This window comes from Vulpes vulpes, chromosome 7 (genome assembly GCF_048418805.1).
Source record: "Vulpes vulpes isolate BD-2025 chromosome 7, VulVul3, whole genome shotgun sequence".
In the NCBI taxonomy this organism is placed as follows: Eukaryota; Metazoa; Chordata; class Mammalia; order Carnivora; family Canidae; genus Vulpes; species Vulpes vulpes.
This window is the reverse complement of record NC_132786.1, coordinates 63,892,145-63,909,674: the sequence shown is the minus strand read 5'-3', so window position 1 is coordinate 63,909,674 and position 17,530 is coordinate 63,892,145. Positions and strand designations below refer to the sequence as shown.

At 48.4% G+C, this 17,530-nt stretch overlaps 1 protein-coding gene across 2 annotated transcripts in view; it reads right to left on the bottom strand.

The window, feature by feature from the left end:
- The window catches only part of CSMD1 (CUB and Sushi multiple domains 1), a 1,871,666-nt gene that overhangs the window by 224,987 nt on the left and 1,629,149 nt on the right, over positions 1–17,530 (bottom strand). For both annotated transcript variants that reach the window (XM_072763911.1, XM_072763912.1), the window contains exons 29-32: positions 16,358–16,545; positions 10,792–10,986; positions 5,506–5,622; positions 590–703 (exon numbers count right to left, since the gene is read on the bottom strand). In XM_072763911.1, coding sequence (XP_072620012.1) covers positions 590–703; positions 5,506–5,622; positions 10,792–10,986; positions 16,358–16,545 — 614 coding nt within the window. The remainder of the gene's footprint in view (positions 1–589; positions 704–5,505; positions 5,623–10,791; positions 10,987–16,357; positions 16,546–17,530) is intronic.

The window sequence follows — 17,530 nt, the reverse complement described above, 5'->3', positions numbered from 1 at the left end:
ACTCGTGCTCTCTGTCTCTCTCTCTCTCTCAAATAAAGAATTTTTTTTAAATAAAAGTAAGGCATAAAGCCGGGGCTGTGAGGCAGCGTCCCACATTTGACGAGGCCCCTCGCGGCCCCGTGCATGTATCTGCACACCCGTGCACGCAGCGTGCTCACATACGAGCGCGATGAGCTCTCTATGTACATCCGTACTTAAAGGCCGGCCATGATTTAGACCAAAGCACTGATACCGTTTATCTCCTATAAGATTATGGGACAGAGAGGAGGAAATAGATGACACAGGGTCATTTGTCACCCCTTCTTTTTCTGATATTTGTTACTGAGATGGGTGTTGTATTTTCTACGACCTTAGTGAGTAAAATGATGAACGTCTGCGGTTCTACACGTGGGATAAAGATACAGCTGAAGTTTTGCATCAAAAATGAGGTCATTAAAAAAATTAAAAAAAATAAATAAGGTCGTGCTAAACAAGCAGGCACATTCAAAGATGATCGCATTTCTCCTTCATGAGCAAGAAAAAATGAACGACGAGTTTGAACCTAGTCGTTCTGGCTAAGTGAACCCGACAGGCCTCCCCGGACGCTTACCTGAATGGGACCCGGAGAGCGAGCTGAGGAGTCTGGCCTGTGGGTGTGTCCCGTCAAATAATTCCGCCAAATCGTTGAGCGCCGTCTGGAAATAGGCAAACTGTCCAAACACCACTGCAAAACAGGGGGGGTGGGTTGGCACAGCGTAGCTTTTTCAAAAAAAGAAAGACACGGAGATCGGTTGTCCTATCCATGGATTCCTCCAAAGGATCATGATCCTAAGAATCCTGTGGGAAATCCTGAACTGGTTTTCTCCGGTTTCTAAGAGTTATCAGTTGCTTAAACAATTTCATTTTGCTTCTTGATGGCTTCACACTTAATAAAAGGAATAAAATACTGTTCCCTGTCTAGGCTGAATACTACTTTTTTTAAAGCAATGAGTTAGGATAGGAGAAAAATAGCCAGACAGCGGCTCCATTTATTTAAGAGCAGTTAATGACATCTTTGAGGCACGAGGATCAAGGCACTTGTTGGTTTTAAAAACAAGCCAAACGATAAAAAGAAAAACTAAAAACATGGCAATTTGGCCAAGAACTTAAGATTCTTTACTTACAATTATCGTAAGGCCAAATTCATATGGACGTGATGCAGTTTATATGCAAGTCAGCAACATAGTGGAAAAACTAGTCATTGTTATTCCAATGCACAGTTTTATTTATCTCAAAAGTGATATAAACATCACGAACACGCCTTCTCCAAGTAAAACGGGGCTGTGCAGTTCATTACTTCAAATTTATTGAATTTTTTTATACTCCAGTCAACAAGAGCCTTGACAACATTTAGAGACACTTGTGACTTAGCACGTAGGCCGGGGGCACATCACTCTCGTGTGTGTGGAAGGATTAAACTAGAATCGCCCTACATGAGACATGGATGTGGGCATCTCCGTTATCAGGTCAGGATTCCAACAGAAGGATCAATGCAGGTGCTGGCAAAATGGAAGGGGTCTGGGTGTGGCCGCCTGTGCGTGTGTGTCCCGCATGTGCACACGCCTCTCACGTGTGTGTGTCCTATGCATCGTGTGCAGCACGGATGTCATAGGATATATGCGCAGCCACATACACGTATTTTGAGATTTTATGATTGGAAGAGTTAGAAGGAGGAAGAGAACTTCGTGATGTCAACATGGTTCTGGTTCCTACAATTCCTTTGTTCACAGCGCCCCCCCCTGCCCCCCGGAATAAATCTTCATCATGTTGGAGGTAGGACACTTGTTTTTTTTTTCTTTTTTTTTAATGTTTCAAGAAACCTGTGTTGATTGATTGATTGATTTTAAGAGACTTTTAGAAGGCATCCGCTGTATGCCAGACTCTGAAGATGAGCAGGACGGAGTCCCGGCCCGGGGCCGTCACACGCCAAGGTGCGCAGCGCTCCCGCAACAAATGCAGACTGAGGGGCCAACGTGGGGCTTCCTGGGCCAGCTGCCTGGGCTGCCTTCAGGGCCGGGGCGGGTGGGGGGGCTGCCCCGAGGAGCGGACAGCTGCCAAGAGCAACAGGTGCTCACTTCTGTGGCCGCTACGGCTAGGGGCGACCGTGAAGAGGGCAGGGAAGGAGCTGTAGGACATGAGCCACGGGGCAGCCTCTCCTCGCTCGGGGGCCAGCGGGCTGTCCAGGTCGGACGGGGGACACAGCAGGATCGCTGGTCCTCAGAGCAGGAGAACCGAAACCCTGTCGTGTAAGAATGGGGTGCAGGCCATTTATTCCAGCAGGTGAACATGAAGGGTCAGATTCTGCCCGTGATGCATGTGGCCAAGGGTCTGAGCAGGCGCTCAGCCACAGAGGGGAGGAGAGCGATTAGGGGAGCAAGGCCTCCGCAGCCCAAGGCTGTAGGGCCAGGAAGACACACCTAAATATGTGGGGTTTCCTCCTGGGCAAAACAGGGAGGGAAGGATGCACATCGAGATGTTTCCGTGATCAGAGCTTTGTTTTAGGAAGGATACTTCGGTGATGCTTTTGGGTGAAAATAAGGAGAGGACTAGGATAAGGACTGGGGTAAGGCCTGGGGTAAGGCCCGGGTAAGGCCTGGGGTAAGGACCAGGGTAAGGACCAGGGTAAGGACCGGGTAAGGACGGGGTAAGGACCGGGGTAAGGACCCAGGTAAGGACCAGGGTAAGGACTAGGTAAGGACGGGGTAAGGACTGGGGTAAGGACCGGGGTAAGGACGGGGTAAGGACTAGGTAAGGACGGGGTAAGGACCAGGTAAGGACCTGGGTAGGGATGGGGTAAGGACTGGCGTAAGACCCAGGTAAGGACTGGGGTAAGGCCCAGGTAAGGCCCGGGGTAAGGCCCAAGTAAGGCCTGGGGTAAGGACTGGGGTAAGGACCAGGGTAAGGACGGGCTAAGGATGGGGTAAGGACCAGGTAAGGACCTGGGTAAGGACCCGGGTAAGGACCAGGGTAAGGACGGGGTAAGGACGGGGTAAGGACGGGGTAAAGACCAGGTAAGGACCTGGGTAAGGACTGGGGTAAGGACCAGGGTAAGGACGGGGTAAAGACGGGGTAAGGGCCAGGTAAGGACCTGGGTAAGGATGGGGTAAGGACCGGGTTAAGGACCAGGTAAGGACTGGGGTAAGGCCCAGGTAAGGCCCGGGGTAAGGACTGGGTACGGCCCAGGGTAAGGACCGGGGTAAGGACCGAGGTAAGGACTGGGGTAAGGACCAGGGTAAGGACCGAGGTATGGACTGGGTACGGCCCAGGGTAAGGACCGGGGTAAGGACCGAGGTAAGGACTGGGGTAAGGACCAAGGTAAGGACCGAGGTAAGGACTGGGGTAAGGACCGGGGTAAGGACTGGGGTAAGGACCAGGGTAAGGACAGGGTAAGGACGGGGTAAGGACTGGAGTAAGGACCGGGGTAAGGACCAGGTAATGCCCGGGGTAAGGACCAGGGTAAGGATCATGTAAGGCTTGGGGTAAGGACCGGGGTAAGGACCAGGGTAAGGACCAGAGTAAGGACCGGGGTAAGGCCTGGGGTAAGGACCAGGTAATGCCCGGGGTAAGGCCCGGGTAAGGCCCGGGGTATCCCACGACCCTCCTGACCCGTCCTGCCCGTCGGGAGCCTGTTTTCCCTGATGCCCCTTCCCACAGCGCGATGCACCCCAGGAGCTGCTGCGGGGTTTAAAAGGTGCGCATTTCATGGGCTCGGATTTGTTTTATTCCTCTCGGCCCTTGTGACAACTGTTGAACCAATTATTGAATTAATTTATTTCCCAGGAAAAGAGTAAAAAAAAGTGAAGAAAGTACGAGATAAGACAGTATGGATTTTCACTAAATGCTCTGTATAACCCCTTTAATCTAAAATTAGGATTCTCTGCCTGGATTGGATGTGATCAATGGATATCATTAAACATTTCAGACTGGGAAGCTACGATCGCTATTTGGGATGAAGGTGCGACGACATTTTTCTGCTGAAAAATCCTAACTGCGTGGTGATAATTCAGTGGGTTTTGAAGCAGCAGCCCCAGATCGCAGGACACGGCTGCTGCATTCCACTGGGATAAATACATTCTGTCGCACGTCCATGAGCAAAAATAAGAGGAATGTTCATGGGAGAGTAATTGGAGGATGTTGGAAGCACTCAGGTGGGCAGCGGGAAGGAACGGGGACAACCGAGGGATGCTGCTTTCGGAGCAGGTCCTGCACGAAGGCGAGAGCTGGGGGCTACTCTGGGCCATGCCGCCGGCTTATGATGACAGGACGTCCTCGGGAGCCCCGTCCTGCCGGTGCCTGCCCTCCGCCTGCAGCACGCTGGCCCCCTGCCCGGCCCTACAGCTGGGGCCGCCACCGCCGCCTCCCGAGACGAACCGCCCCGGCACCCATCGCCGTCGGCAGCGCCCGGGGCAGACTCCAACTGCGTGGGTCAGGGGCCAGCAGGGACGTCACGAGGGCCCGGGGCTGAAGCCCCTCGGGCGCAGTCAGCGGCGCAGCTTCCCATGAGCTCCCAGGGGCCTCGGGAGGAAAACCAGAGGGTTCACCCGAACCGTGTGCGCCGCCCGCCGCCTCCTGACCCGCCCTGAGCCTCCCTGCCAGGTGCTTGTGCCTCTTACAGGGTTTTCCCTCCAACAAGCGCTAACCTTAGGATTTCTGTACCTTTGCTTTACGTCTATGAGTGGGTGGCTGGTATGTGAATGTGAAGACCACAAAACACAAAACCACCCAAACCAAACCAAACCAACAAACAAAACTTAACTATGTAGAGTTTAAAATTTTACTATTGGGGGAAAAAGCTAGTCTATAAAGTCATAAAAAGCTTCTACGTGGTTTACTGCAGGAGAGCGCTCAGAGGCTAAGTGGCTTTGGTGGCGCAGGGGAGACGGGGGCAGTGCAGGTGAGACGGGGGCAGCACAGGTGAGATGGGGCAGCACAGGTGAGACGGGGGCAGTGCAGGTGAGACAGGGGCAGTGCAGGTGAGTCGGGGGCAGCAGGCATCCAGCTGTGGTGGCAGGTGCGCTGAGCCAGTCCTCCTGGGCACGCAGCCCCAGGACAGCCGGTGGTGCCCGGCAGCAGAGGGTGGGAGCAAGGCCGCGGGAGGCCCCGGGAGTCTCACACCTCAGCGTGTCATCCCTTGGGGGTGGGGTGTCACCGACCCAGGGATTTTCGTCAAGTGTTTGCCGGGTGACACAGGGCGTGCCCTCATCCCCGCACGCCCACCCTCCCTGGGGAAAGATGCTTTCACAGGAAAGTAGAGCAAGGCCGATCGTGCTCTCTCCGAGTTTTCTGGATCCCACCCTCAGTAGAGTGTGTCCCAGTGGAGAGGGGCTTGCGGCGGGAGCTCCGTACCCCCAGGAGCCCGCTGCTGCGCTGCCACCCATCCCCTTGGACACGATTCTGCTGCATCAGGAGCCGAAGCACCGGGTTATCCGATGACACGGAACTTGGGGGACCAAGCGCAGCAACGAGTGAGCCCCGAGGGCAACTCACCGAACTCCTTGGGCACCGAGATGGAGTAGACGCACGTCTGGCCGGCCGTGTAGTTGTGCGGGTAGTTCGGTGACAGGACGACGCCCTCGGATCCCGTGTACTGGCCTCCGCAGGGAGCTGCAGGCAGAGGCGACCCGTGAGCGCGGCAGCCAGGTGGCAGAGCGGCCTGGCCCGCGGGGGACGGAGGGGTGGTGGCGCTCACGGCCCGGGACAACTGGCCCGGGCTGCGCGCTGCGGGGAGTGCCGTCACCAGGGCCGCAGGTGCCACCGGGTGAGCAGCGCAGGTGGAGTCGCACGGGGTTGCGACACTCCGGACCCTCCCGGGGCCGTCATCCTGCTCCTGTGACGGTGACAGGGACGGTCTCCGATTTCTACTACTTTGCATCACGACAGGGCTCGGGGGAAATCAATGTCTGCTGCTGTCCTCTGGCGGCCGCTCAACTTGGTGCCTCGCGGGGTTGGGGCAAGCGTAACACGCCAAGGACTGGGGTGTCCGAGTCTCTCCCTGTGAGCGTGGCTTGGGCCAACTGGGTCCCTAAGCAGGGGGTGGGGGTTAGGCCTGCACCTGTCCTGGTTTCCCTTCTGGTCACTGCATTCGCTGGGCCGTTTTCCGAGAAATCACCAGGGCACAGAAGCTCCACCTTAGCCCGGCCACCCTCAGGCCCCCAGGGCTCTGGGCATCTGCCCTCACCCCAGCCCCCCATCACCTCCGCCCGCCCGCCCGAGGGCCCGGCACTTCAGCAGAGAAAGTCTCTATTTCTACGACTTGGCCTTCTCCGCAGGAGACTTCCCCAGCACTAGGAGGAGGCGGATGTGCCACCAAGGAGCGGCCATCAGCACACCGTGGGGTCCCAGGTGATGGGCTTTCTCCATAAATAGTAAAGCTCCTGGGAGTTCCCGACCCCAACATCGAGCCCCCCACTTGGGGTTTGCGACATGCCAAAGCCGTAGCCACAATAGTGGGGGACCCGTGCGCCTCCCCTCCGCGTCGGAGCAAAGGAGCTTGTGTCTCTGACAGCTTTGACCTGTGATCAGCAGGTAGAGATTTTATTTGACTAAACTAAGCAGGGTCTCCGTGCTGATGTCTTAATTCAGAATGATTTCATCCTTGCGATGCACTTCCATTGACATTTTTACGATTCTAAATAGAAAAATGTTATTTTAACTTCTTGATGTAAGTTAAACTCCCAAGCTGCAGACTTTGTGTGAAACGCTGGGTGACTCGTTCTACTAGTTTAGATAAGTTTCTGAATTTTTTTTTTCCTCCTCGTCCATATAAGCGTAATCGGAATATTTGGGGACAATTTTTTTCCTTAAGAGCTTAAAGCTCAAGTTTTACAAAGTAAGTCCCAATAAAGAATAGAAATTTATTCTTTTATAAATAGATATTTTTAAAATAAATAAATAGAAATTTATTCTTTTTTTCAAGCAGATAGTTGTGCAAATGCCCCCCCCCCCTTTTTTTTCCATCTAGAAAACTAATCCAGTTCAAATTTTAAGGCACACATATAGAAAAAAAAAAAAGTAAATCATCGCTGGGGTAACATCTGGATGCCCAAATTATCAGACAGGCAGAAATCTTATCAAGGACACTGTCTGATGATTTTGTGAAAGAATAACTGCAAATATTTATTTTGTTCAAGGATAGGATGAAAGAGGAGTATTTTATAACAGAAGACATTAAAAAAAAAAAAAAAGATGAAAGGAAGTGACCTGACATTTTAGGTCTACTGCTTCCTTGATAAGTAGTGTTATGCCTACATACGTTTGTCCTCAGACACTAAAGATAAGCACCAAACTGTGTATTTCAAACATAACCAAACATTTGTGAAACTGATAAAAAATATGTTGAGAACTTTCACTTCATTCTCAATAATTATTCTGTCTATATCACTGTGTTGACCTAAGAAATAGATGGGTATGGGTTTTTCCGTAGTAGAAATTATTTAATATTAATGTGATGAAAGAAAAAATAGATTACGTGCTTGCTCTTTGGTAATTAATATATCACACGGATCGTTTCCTAAATGAATAAAGAGTTGCAACAGCACCATTGTCAATGGTGACAAGAAACCTACTCATCCACCTGGTTAACTGGCATGTAGGTCTCATATGCAAAAGGCAAAAAAAAAAAAAAAGGCAAAAAAATGCAACCAAGAAACAGAACAGCAAATATCCTGACCCACGAAAGGGGATCCAGACTGTTCCAAATTCAATTCTTACTTTATAGTAAATTTCAGTGAAGAAAAACTGTAGGCGACAGATGAATCACCAAGAAAAAAAATCAAATCCTACATTGACAACACACCGGCCCAAACGCACTGCCTGCACCCCAAGTGTACGAGCTGTCGAAACGTAGAAAAATGCAGCGGAAGTCCCCTGGTTTACTTGGTCATCTGCGGGATCCACAGAACCCGATTCGTGCATTCAATGTGCTCTTCTGCACGACAGATCCAGAGTTAAACTAGGCGGAAGGTAATTTCTGGTTTAATGGTTTGGAATTTTGAGTTTTACTGAAATGTAAACAAAGAGCATAAATAAAAATTTATGTTTTATGCAATTCAAGGATTGGTCAGTAGAAATTGTGCTTGACTTTACAGGTCTTCAAATACGGAAAAAGAAATAGTCCCCATGTGACTTTATTCATGTCTATTCTATGGCCGGACTGTTTACTATCATTCCCCCATAAGTTCAAATGGTTTTTTGTTTCAGGCGTAGTTCCCACAGTATTATCATTTAACGAAGTCTAAGTCTCAACTTCTGTCTTATTTTTCCTCGGGTCCCCGTATATAATCCCTACAGAGATCTCCGAAGAGGGGGAGTCCAATACATATGGACACACCTGGGGGGTACAGATCATATAATGGAACACAAGAAAAAAAAATTAGAGTCGCACCTTTTTAAATGTCTATGTTCCTGCATTATGTAGGTGGCACGCCTGCTGGGAATGTGAGCGTGTGTGAATGCACTGGAGACACGGGGACTCCACGTTCAACTGTCACATGCCGACTGGATATGATCAAGAGTCTGGGATCATTGCCCTTTGTTTTATGAAAGCAATGGTGTGCGCCCTTCACACATAGGTTAAAATGTACATATAGAATCAAGATGCTCTATTTACGGAGCACCTACTTTGCTGGAGAGCCGTATGCGTATCCCATTAAATCCCCCAACACTGGCGAGGTCGGTGTTACCTCTGAGCACTGGCTGGTGAAGCCAGGACTTGGCCGCCTCTAGATGGGTGACCCCAGGGCCTCTGCTCCAGCCCCACTCCGGGAACCTCGTTCCCAAAGCATGAGGGTCCTCAAGCCCCAGGCGGGTAGCTTGTGGGCAGCCCGTGACCCGGGGTCGGGGCCCATGGGTGTGCACTCCCCGGGGCCTTCAGGCGCTAGGAGGCTGGCGGCAGCCAGCTGGATTCCACACCACCTCCAGGAGGCCCTCCTGCAGGACAGGTGTTGCCCACAGGACCCCTCCCGGGTGGAGGCCCGAGCTCACACCTTAGCCTCCCGGGTGCACTGTCTGGAGGCCCTCGGCCTTCCCTCCTGCGAGTGGGCGCCACCAAGGGGGACTCGCAACATTTATGTCGTTAAATGTCCCAAAGCGACTCACACAATAACTTAAATATGTAGCCGTGCAGCAGTTTTCATTAAATAGATCCATGGAGGGGCACCTGGGGGCTCAGTGGTTGAGCATCGGCCTCCGGCTTGGGTCATGATCTCAGGGTCCTGGGATCGTGTCCCGCGTCGGGCTCCCTGCTCAGCCGGAAGTCAGCTTCTCCCTCGCCAGCTGCTCCTCCTGCTAGTGCTCTCTCTCTCTCTCTTTCTCTCACTCTCTTGCTCTCCCCCAAACAAATAAGCAAAATCTAAAAAATAACGGATCTACGGAAAGCACGGATTCATAAACTGGCCTTTTGATCATGATTTAAAAAACAAAAATAACTTACACTGCCTAGAGCTGAAGATCTACAAAATCCCCTTATAAATTTGCTTTTTATATATGCAGATTATTGTTTGCATATATATGTATCTATATCATGTGCACAATAAACATATATTTAATATATATACATATATATTTAATATATATATTTAAATTACATATTAAATACATTTAATACATATTTAAGTCTTTGTTGAATCTAACATACTTTTTCTAATATATTCATTTAAATATTTTTAAGTATATTTTAATATATATTATATGGTTATATGTTTATATATTACCTACACTATAAATAAATTGTATATATGTTTACTGTATGCTTATAGGGTTATTTCACTTTATGTTTATAGGTGTGTATATATGCGTAAAGAGTTATTTACATATGTAATAAGTGATTTTCAAACTTTCAAATGCAAAAAGTAACAGTAAACATCGAAACAGAAGTTTTAGGTACGTTTTAAGAATTGGAGATGAATGACGTTTCTCAGGTCTTTCCAAATCTATGAGGTTCTCGGGAATTTTGTGAGCACATTATTTATATTCTATAAAGGGCACTTGCATTTTAAATGTAGTTAATATAAGATGTTAATATTGTGTGGGTAGAGTTTGGGGTTAAGTGCAACACATCTAACTAACCTGGTCCGTGAGTTCATCCTAAAATAACTCAGAAATCATTTTTTTTTCTGCTAAAAATCATGGGGTTTTAGCATCTTCTTTTTATTGGGAATCATTCTGGGAGTAGAGGGTACAAGTCTCCCACTGGAGTTTTGTCTGGAGGCCCCGATGCACGCACGGACGGGAGTACCATGCACGGCAGGGCCAGCACCCGACAACCTGGGCTGCCTCCACGTCCCTGCACTGCCCTGGCTGCAGGGCGGCTCCGTGCCTGTTACTACGCGGCCTTAAGAACGTGATGCCAATCCACAGAGTGACGGCAATTGGTACTTGGGGGGGGGGGGATGACACATAAATGTATAGAGAGCAAAAGACAGAGACAGAGCGGGAGAGACCCAGGGAAACCCAGGGACACGACAGAGTCGGAGGCAGAGCAGGTGCAGCTAGACACCGGCGGCAAGCAGCTCTTAGGGACGCTGGGCCTAGACTCCCCAACCCAGAGGTCGGGGGTGCTGGACAAGCCAGCAGAGACAGGGATCAGCCTTCTTTCAGAGGTGCACACAGGGGCCCCTACACGGGCATGTCGGTTGGCCTAGCATGGGGAGGACCTGGTCCATGCAACAGGCCAGGATGGGGAGGACCCTCAGCCCCGGGGCAGACAGAGCGGTGATGGGTGGCGGTGTTGGGAGAGGAGCCGCGCCCTCACCCAGGGGGGCCCCAACCCCATACCATTGCAGGAGGGCAGCGCACGGCTCCAGGCGGGCTTCCCGTCCGCTCCGATCACGCACGTGATGGATGAGGGGTCGACGATCTTGTAGCCGGAGTCACAATGGTAGGTGACGGTGGAGCCAAGCTTGAAGTCGACGCCAATCCTTGTCCCGTTCATTATGTTCCCGGGGTCGAAGCAGGCTTCCCGCGGCTTCTCTGTGGAAGAACAGAGGCCAGCTCCGTGAGGCCAGGAGGCCACCCCTCCGTTGGGCTGCTTACCCTTCTGTGTAGGGCCTCGGACGACACTGGGGGATGAGAAAGGCTCGACGAGTATCCCTACGCCCACCCATGACCAAGTTACTAGTTCATCATCAAGTTGACATTAATAGTGGTATGTCCTAAAAATGATGGCCACGTCAACAGCGACCAGTCAATAATTAAATATCATACAAGAAGAGGAAAAACTCCTGTTTAATAAAATCATTTCTTTTTTTTAACCACGTTACTCAAGGATTGCTTTGAATTACTTTCATCGAAGTTAAAAAGAAATACAGACTTACTTTCTAATGCATCCCCCCAACACACACACACACACACACACACACACACACACACACACTCTGGATTACAGCACTCAGCCAGCCAAGGACACCGACTCTGGAAAAGTCGAGGTCATTTTCGACCCGTGTGCTCAGGTCACATTCACGTGAAACCACAGCATATGTAGGGAGCGGGGAGAGAGGTCGGCCTCTCGGGAAGGCCGGCTGGGTCCCTGGGCACTAAGCGCACCGTCGGACCCCGGTGGCCACGGGCAGGGGGAGGCCAAGCAAGGGAAGGGGCCGGTTCCTGGGCTCCCACTGTGCTTCCCGAGGCCAGTGCACGCTCCCAGGGAGGCATCGACAGGCCCATGCCCAGCATCTGCCCACCCCGCCTGCAGGAGCTGGGACCCCAGGGCCCTTCCACCGCCGCCGCCGGGCTGGGCGCTGCGGGCTGTACCTCTGCTCCTCAGTCGGTGAGGATGGTCGTCGGCCTCCTTAAATCTTGGGAGTCTGAAGCTCAAGAGAAGTTCAAAACATTCACTGAAAACCTGTCTTTTCCCAAATATATATACAAAACGTTCTTGTTTTGTTTTTTGTGTTTTTTGTTTTTTTGTCCCCTCTGAGACTTGTAGGTATATGGTTGATTCCATTCAACTTTTGGTAACCTTAGTATTTTAAATGTCTTTATATTCAATAGATCTCCTAAAATACCCCTGTATGTTTTCCTGCATATTCCAACAAATGTATCGTTACATCGCCCAGCGTTTCGTCATCTAAACTGCTTCTTGCCTATGCAAGTCAACAGCCTTGACGCCATCACCTAAGATCCCGGTGATGCCGGAAGGCTCTAGAAGTGAACTTTTGTAGATCTTCACGTGATCGATAGAGAAGTTACCTGAGATCGTCATCCTCCATTTTTAGCTGAAAGTCATAAAACTACAATTTGACTTCTGAGAGAGAGAGAGGGGGAGAGAATGGGGTCGTTCACATCAGTTCATGCGCAAGGACAGCTTGAGTGGATAAAATGAGACTGTTTTTGCTCTTTCCTCTTGGCTCGACGCTCCTTCCCACTGCAGAAAGTTTATACCTGTCAGGTCCTTCATTCGTTGTACAAAATCCAGGGCTGACCACCCATATACAGGATCTCTGAAAATTATAAGCAGTAGACTGAATTTTTTTTGGCTGGGATCAATGCTGATCCCTATTTAAATGGTTTTTCTTACTGATTGTCTATGTGTTGCTCATTACTGATTCTACAAACTCACCTTTGGAGGAAGGGCATCCTGAGAGATTGTGCAGATATACATGAAAGGTGAATGATGAAATGAGCTTTTTTTTTTTTTTTTTTTGAAATGAGCTTTGAAAACTGTGCACTGTACAATCTCTCAGGAATGGATGATACATAGAGGGAGGGAAGAAAAGCACAAAGGTTGGGAAATTTTGCAGGAAGAAAAAGGAGGCCTGTTAACTATATTTATTCCATATTTTCTATTATATTTATAATGACCTTTGTGTCAACATCAGTCAAACAGAGCTCTCTTTGGCCATTGTTGACTTAATCTCATGTGGATGTGGATAAAAGAGAGGGTTGGTCAGGAAGGTTTCCTGGAGGACATGATGCCCCTGGGGTCCTGGAAATCAAGCCCCAAGTCAGGCTCCCTGCTCAGCAAGGAGCCTGCTCCTCCTTCTCCCTCTGCCTTTCCCTCCTGCTTGTGCTCTCTCACTCACTCTCAAATAAATAAATTAAATCTTAAAAAAAAAACAGAAGCTAAAAATAACTTCAATGCCCTCAAAAGGAAAATACATAAATAAATTAGGATATAAACCATACAAGAAAAAAAAAATCTCGATTCTTAAGACTCTCCTATGCTAATTTAATTACATACTTTGGCTAAAATGCAATATATATTAAAATACAATATATTATTTTATTATATACTATACAGTATACATCAGAATATAATACTATATATTACATATTATCATAATATATACTATATTATCACATCATAATATATTATCATATATATTATATTATTATGTGTCATACTATACATTACATATTATGTTTTTATAAATATTGCATTTTAACCAAAGCATGTAAATGAATGCAAATGTCTATATAAATAAATGTATATTATATGAGTGTATAATTCATGTTAACATAAACAATAGTACATATTATTTTGTGTAAAATGATATAAAACTCTTTGCACGCTGCTCTACTGCTGGTACTGGAGCCCCTCCCTGAGAATTCTGTATTGTTGGAACCACTACTCTCATCATTTTGTTGAAAGCGGGTTTGGATATCTTGAAGGGTAGGTGATGTTCTGTTAATTCCTTGTAGCTGCTTAAATCCCATATAGGGCCTAGAACATTTATTTTAGGCAGGGAAGGAACGACTGGAGAAGACCGCAGGCACTGAGGGGTCGCCCCATTCGCTGTTTCCCGCTGTGAGCACAGCGCCCTGAGGGTCTGGAAGACTCGAGCCCTGGTCCAGGCTGTACTGTTCTCTTCAAACACAGCAGCCGCGTCCCCAGGCCCCCAGGAACGGCTGCAACCGCAGATAGCACCACACCCTACGAATACTTCGTTTTGTCCTATATGCACGCCCATGACAGTTTAATGTATAAATGAGGCAGGATAAGAGATTAGCAACAATAACTAATCGTCAGAGAGGCCAGTTATAGCAATATGCTGTAGTAGAAGTTCTGTGACTGTGGTCTCCCTCCCTCGAATGTCTCCTCGCCCTGTCCTCACCCCTCCTCTTGGGACGATGGGAGACGTGGCAGGTAAGGCGAGCGGCCTAGACGTGGCGACGCAGCTCAGGCTGCAGGTGACCCGAGGCTGCCGCCCATGGGCGGGGCATCTGCTCCAGGACAAGGAGCGGCCGGGGCACCCGGACTGGGACCCGGGAAGCACCCAGAGCCAGGGGACTGCCATCCAGGCCCGTTGCCTTCTCAGCCTCTTCAATCACGTTTTGCACTGACCTCTTTCAGTCTGCTTTACCGCCCCTGACACGACTGTCCGCTCGGTGTCACCCCCCTAGGCGCCCGACGGCTGCGCTTTCCTTCGTTTCTCCAGATGCACGGCGTCCTAACCCTTGTTGCCATTCATCCAGCTGTCGGCTCCCGGGGTGTAGCCACAAATCACAGATCCTGTTTCTGCTTATGTTTTGTCACCGTTTCTAACGCAATGACTTCATGCCCTGCGGGGTTTTGCCCTAGTCCTCGTCCCTTCTCCCACAGGGGCCCATCTGCGTGTCCCTGCCCAGGGGCCAGAGGCGGCGGCTCAGGGAGACAGCTGGAACACTCCTGCACAGGATGCCGGAGAGCTTGGCTGCTTCTCAGCCCCTCGGGGTGCACCTGCCAGGGTGGGCCTAGTGGCTGCCACCCCCCACCCATGTCTACGGCTGGGTTCGTTGGCTCACAGCCTCTCCTGGAGAGCTCCGCAAGCATGAGCGCTACAGCCCCCAGAGGGATGGCATCCTCACCCCCAGGACCCCACGCAAAACATGCAGGTCGCTCTTCCGATCCTCGTTCAGCCCCGCATTCATCATTCACCCTAGAATGCCCGGGAGAGTACAAGGTGTCCAAGGAGGCAGTGGCACGTGTACATCTCCATATGTAGAGGAAGTGCGCTGCTTCTGAAGATCCACCAGAGCATGGGCATCGTCGTGGTGAGGTGCACTGCTCTGAGTTCTCGTTACTACAAAACCACCTGATGATATGGGAAACGCTTGAAAGTTCTGCTTTCCCTCATTCATAAGCATTAACAGATCCCATCTCCAAAGCACAAGAACTCCTCTGATTGCCGAATTGATTAATAATTTTTTTTCCTATTGTACATTTCAAAAAGGATCAGTGAGTTTGTAGGTTTTGGCATTTAGAGGGAAATGCACGAATTTCCTACTTAAAACCACATAAAGAGATACAAGTCCAGGGAAGAGTCAGCAGGGATGAAGCATGTTTTATATTTTCTTTGACAATATAATAACTAGTTATAAGTAACTCAAAAGTTTAAAAAATACATATTTTCATCATTTTTAATAAAGCACTCACTACTGTGAATTGATATTTCATTAAGTCCTTTTTTCTAATTCTTAGTAATATGTCTTGCATTTTCTTTGTCCACATGAAAAGTGGATTTGAAAAGCATGTAATTATCTTCATTGACCCCACAGTAAATGATTAGTAGGGTGGTTTTTGATGGATGGTGGACACCCCCATGTGGTGACCACACAAGGAATCTCCTCCTGGACTAGAGCTCCTCATGGGACCAATGCCCATGGGTGGTGGACTGGGGGGAAGGCCACAAGTATTACACATTGAAAAACATGGAGATAAAACCATGCTATTTTGATGTATTTAGTCATTCTGATGAAATAAGTTGGAAGATATTAACACAATTCTTAGTAGTAATTCCTAAATGCCATCAAATCCCTCATTACAGAAATCATAATTTTTACATGGTCATAAGTTTGGGGAAAAAGAAATATTCATTGTTTTTTGTTTTTCTTTCTTTCTCTTTCTTTCTCCCTTTCTCCCTTTCTCCCTTTCTCTTTCTTTCTTTCTTTCTTTCTTTCTTTCTTTCTTTCTTTCTTTCTTTTTCTTTCTTTCTTTCTTCTTTCTTTTCTTTCTTTCTTTTTTCTTTTTCCTTCCTTCCTTCCTTCCTTCCTTCCTTCCTTCCTTCCTTCCTTCCTTCCTCTTTCCCTTTCCCTCTTTTCTTTTCTTTTCTTTTCTTTTCTTTTCTTTTCTTTTCTTTTTTTTCTTCTTCTCTTCTCTTCTCTTCTCTTCTCTTCTCTTCTCTTCTCTTCTCTTCTCTTCTCTTCTCTTCTCTTCTCTCTCTTCCAGCTCAGCTAAGGTAGAAATACATCTCTGGATATTCTTCTCCCCTGGAAAAATGGAACTGTCTTTTCCCAGACAGATGACACAGATGGGAGTATTTTATGCATTAAACAGACATGCAAGGCGTCAGAAATCAATGCTTACAATGAATACAATCTTGCTACGAATTATTTGGCACACAGATTAAGGTGATCGCAGTACCTTTAAATTCAATGGCGAACCCCGACAAGCCCACAGAAGCGTCGCTCCGAAATGCCAGGAAAAGACTATTTCCACTGCTCTCTATTCTCTCTGGGGCTTGCGAGCCCTGAAAACTTCCAAGGAGAGGCCTGTTGGAATCTTCTCCTTCATAGATGTGCAGGAAATCGTAGCTGGGCTCCATGTTGAAGCTAAAGGAAAGAGCGTTCATCAGGTTAGGCCCCAATATGAATCTGTCATCGTCCAGACTAGAAAGTTGCTGAGAGCACACGGGGAGCTCTTTGCTTCCGTGTAACACTCGTGACAAATGAGAACGACCCCCCCAAATTAAATGTAACGATAGTTTACATGTCAAAATAGCGATGCGTATAACAACCGTCAATGATAAATACCGTTAGTATTTTGCCAAATGACCACTGTATTCAAAACAGTATGATTTTGAAGATATGTGTGAGAAGGTGAATTCTAATAACGTGGACACAGTATCCCCTCCCAGCACCCACGGAACGGCTGATGAAGTGCACTTTAAAAGAAATGGCTCAAAAGGGAAGAATTCCCGCTGACATTTGGTTTTTATGTGAATATTTTTAGTTCGAAAAATATGTATCCTTGGTATTATTCAAGTTTTTAAAATTCTTTCTCTGAGTTTATTGTTAGTTTTAAAAATGCTTCTACTTGCTTGGGTAAATCAGCTAACGTTAGTCATCCGTGTGACAGTGGAGAGCGTGGTAGGCAACTGTTCCATTTCACGTTTCTCCATCACTGACTTTTTCCAATTTTCGCTTTCCCATCCCCCTCCTTCTGTCCCCACTCCTCCCTATGCCTCTCTTTCTTCTCTAGTATTAACTGCCCTGGTCATCCCCAAAGATCTCAAGTTGGATTTGGCTTCCAATGTCTCTGCCATTTTGATGAGAAGACTGATGACGGTCTGGTTGCTCCAAAGTGTACATACCCTCGACAAGAGACTAAACCTGTGAATGGGTGAGACCTCGATGAGATCAGAATCAACCAACAAATTAGATAGAAGTATTCAAGTAAAGGATCCTGACTGGCCTCCACTTCTCCATCTCAGAATCGGAGCCTTGTGTCCTTAGGAGGACTCATTCTGAGGAGCTTCTACTCTCTCTTCTGAGTTGGTTGTGTATTTGGATGACAGGGATGGAGAGTTAGGAGTCT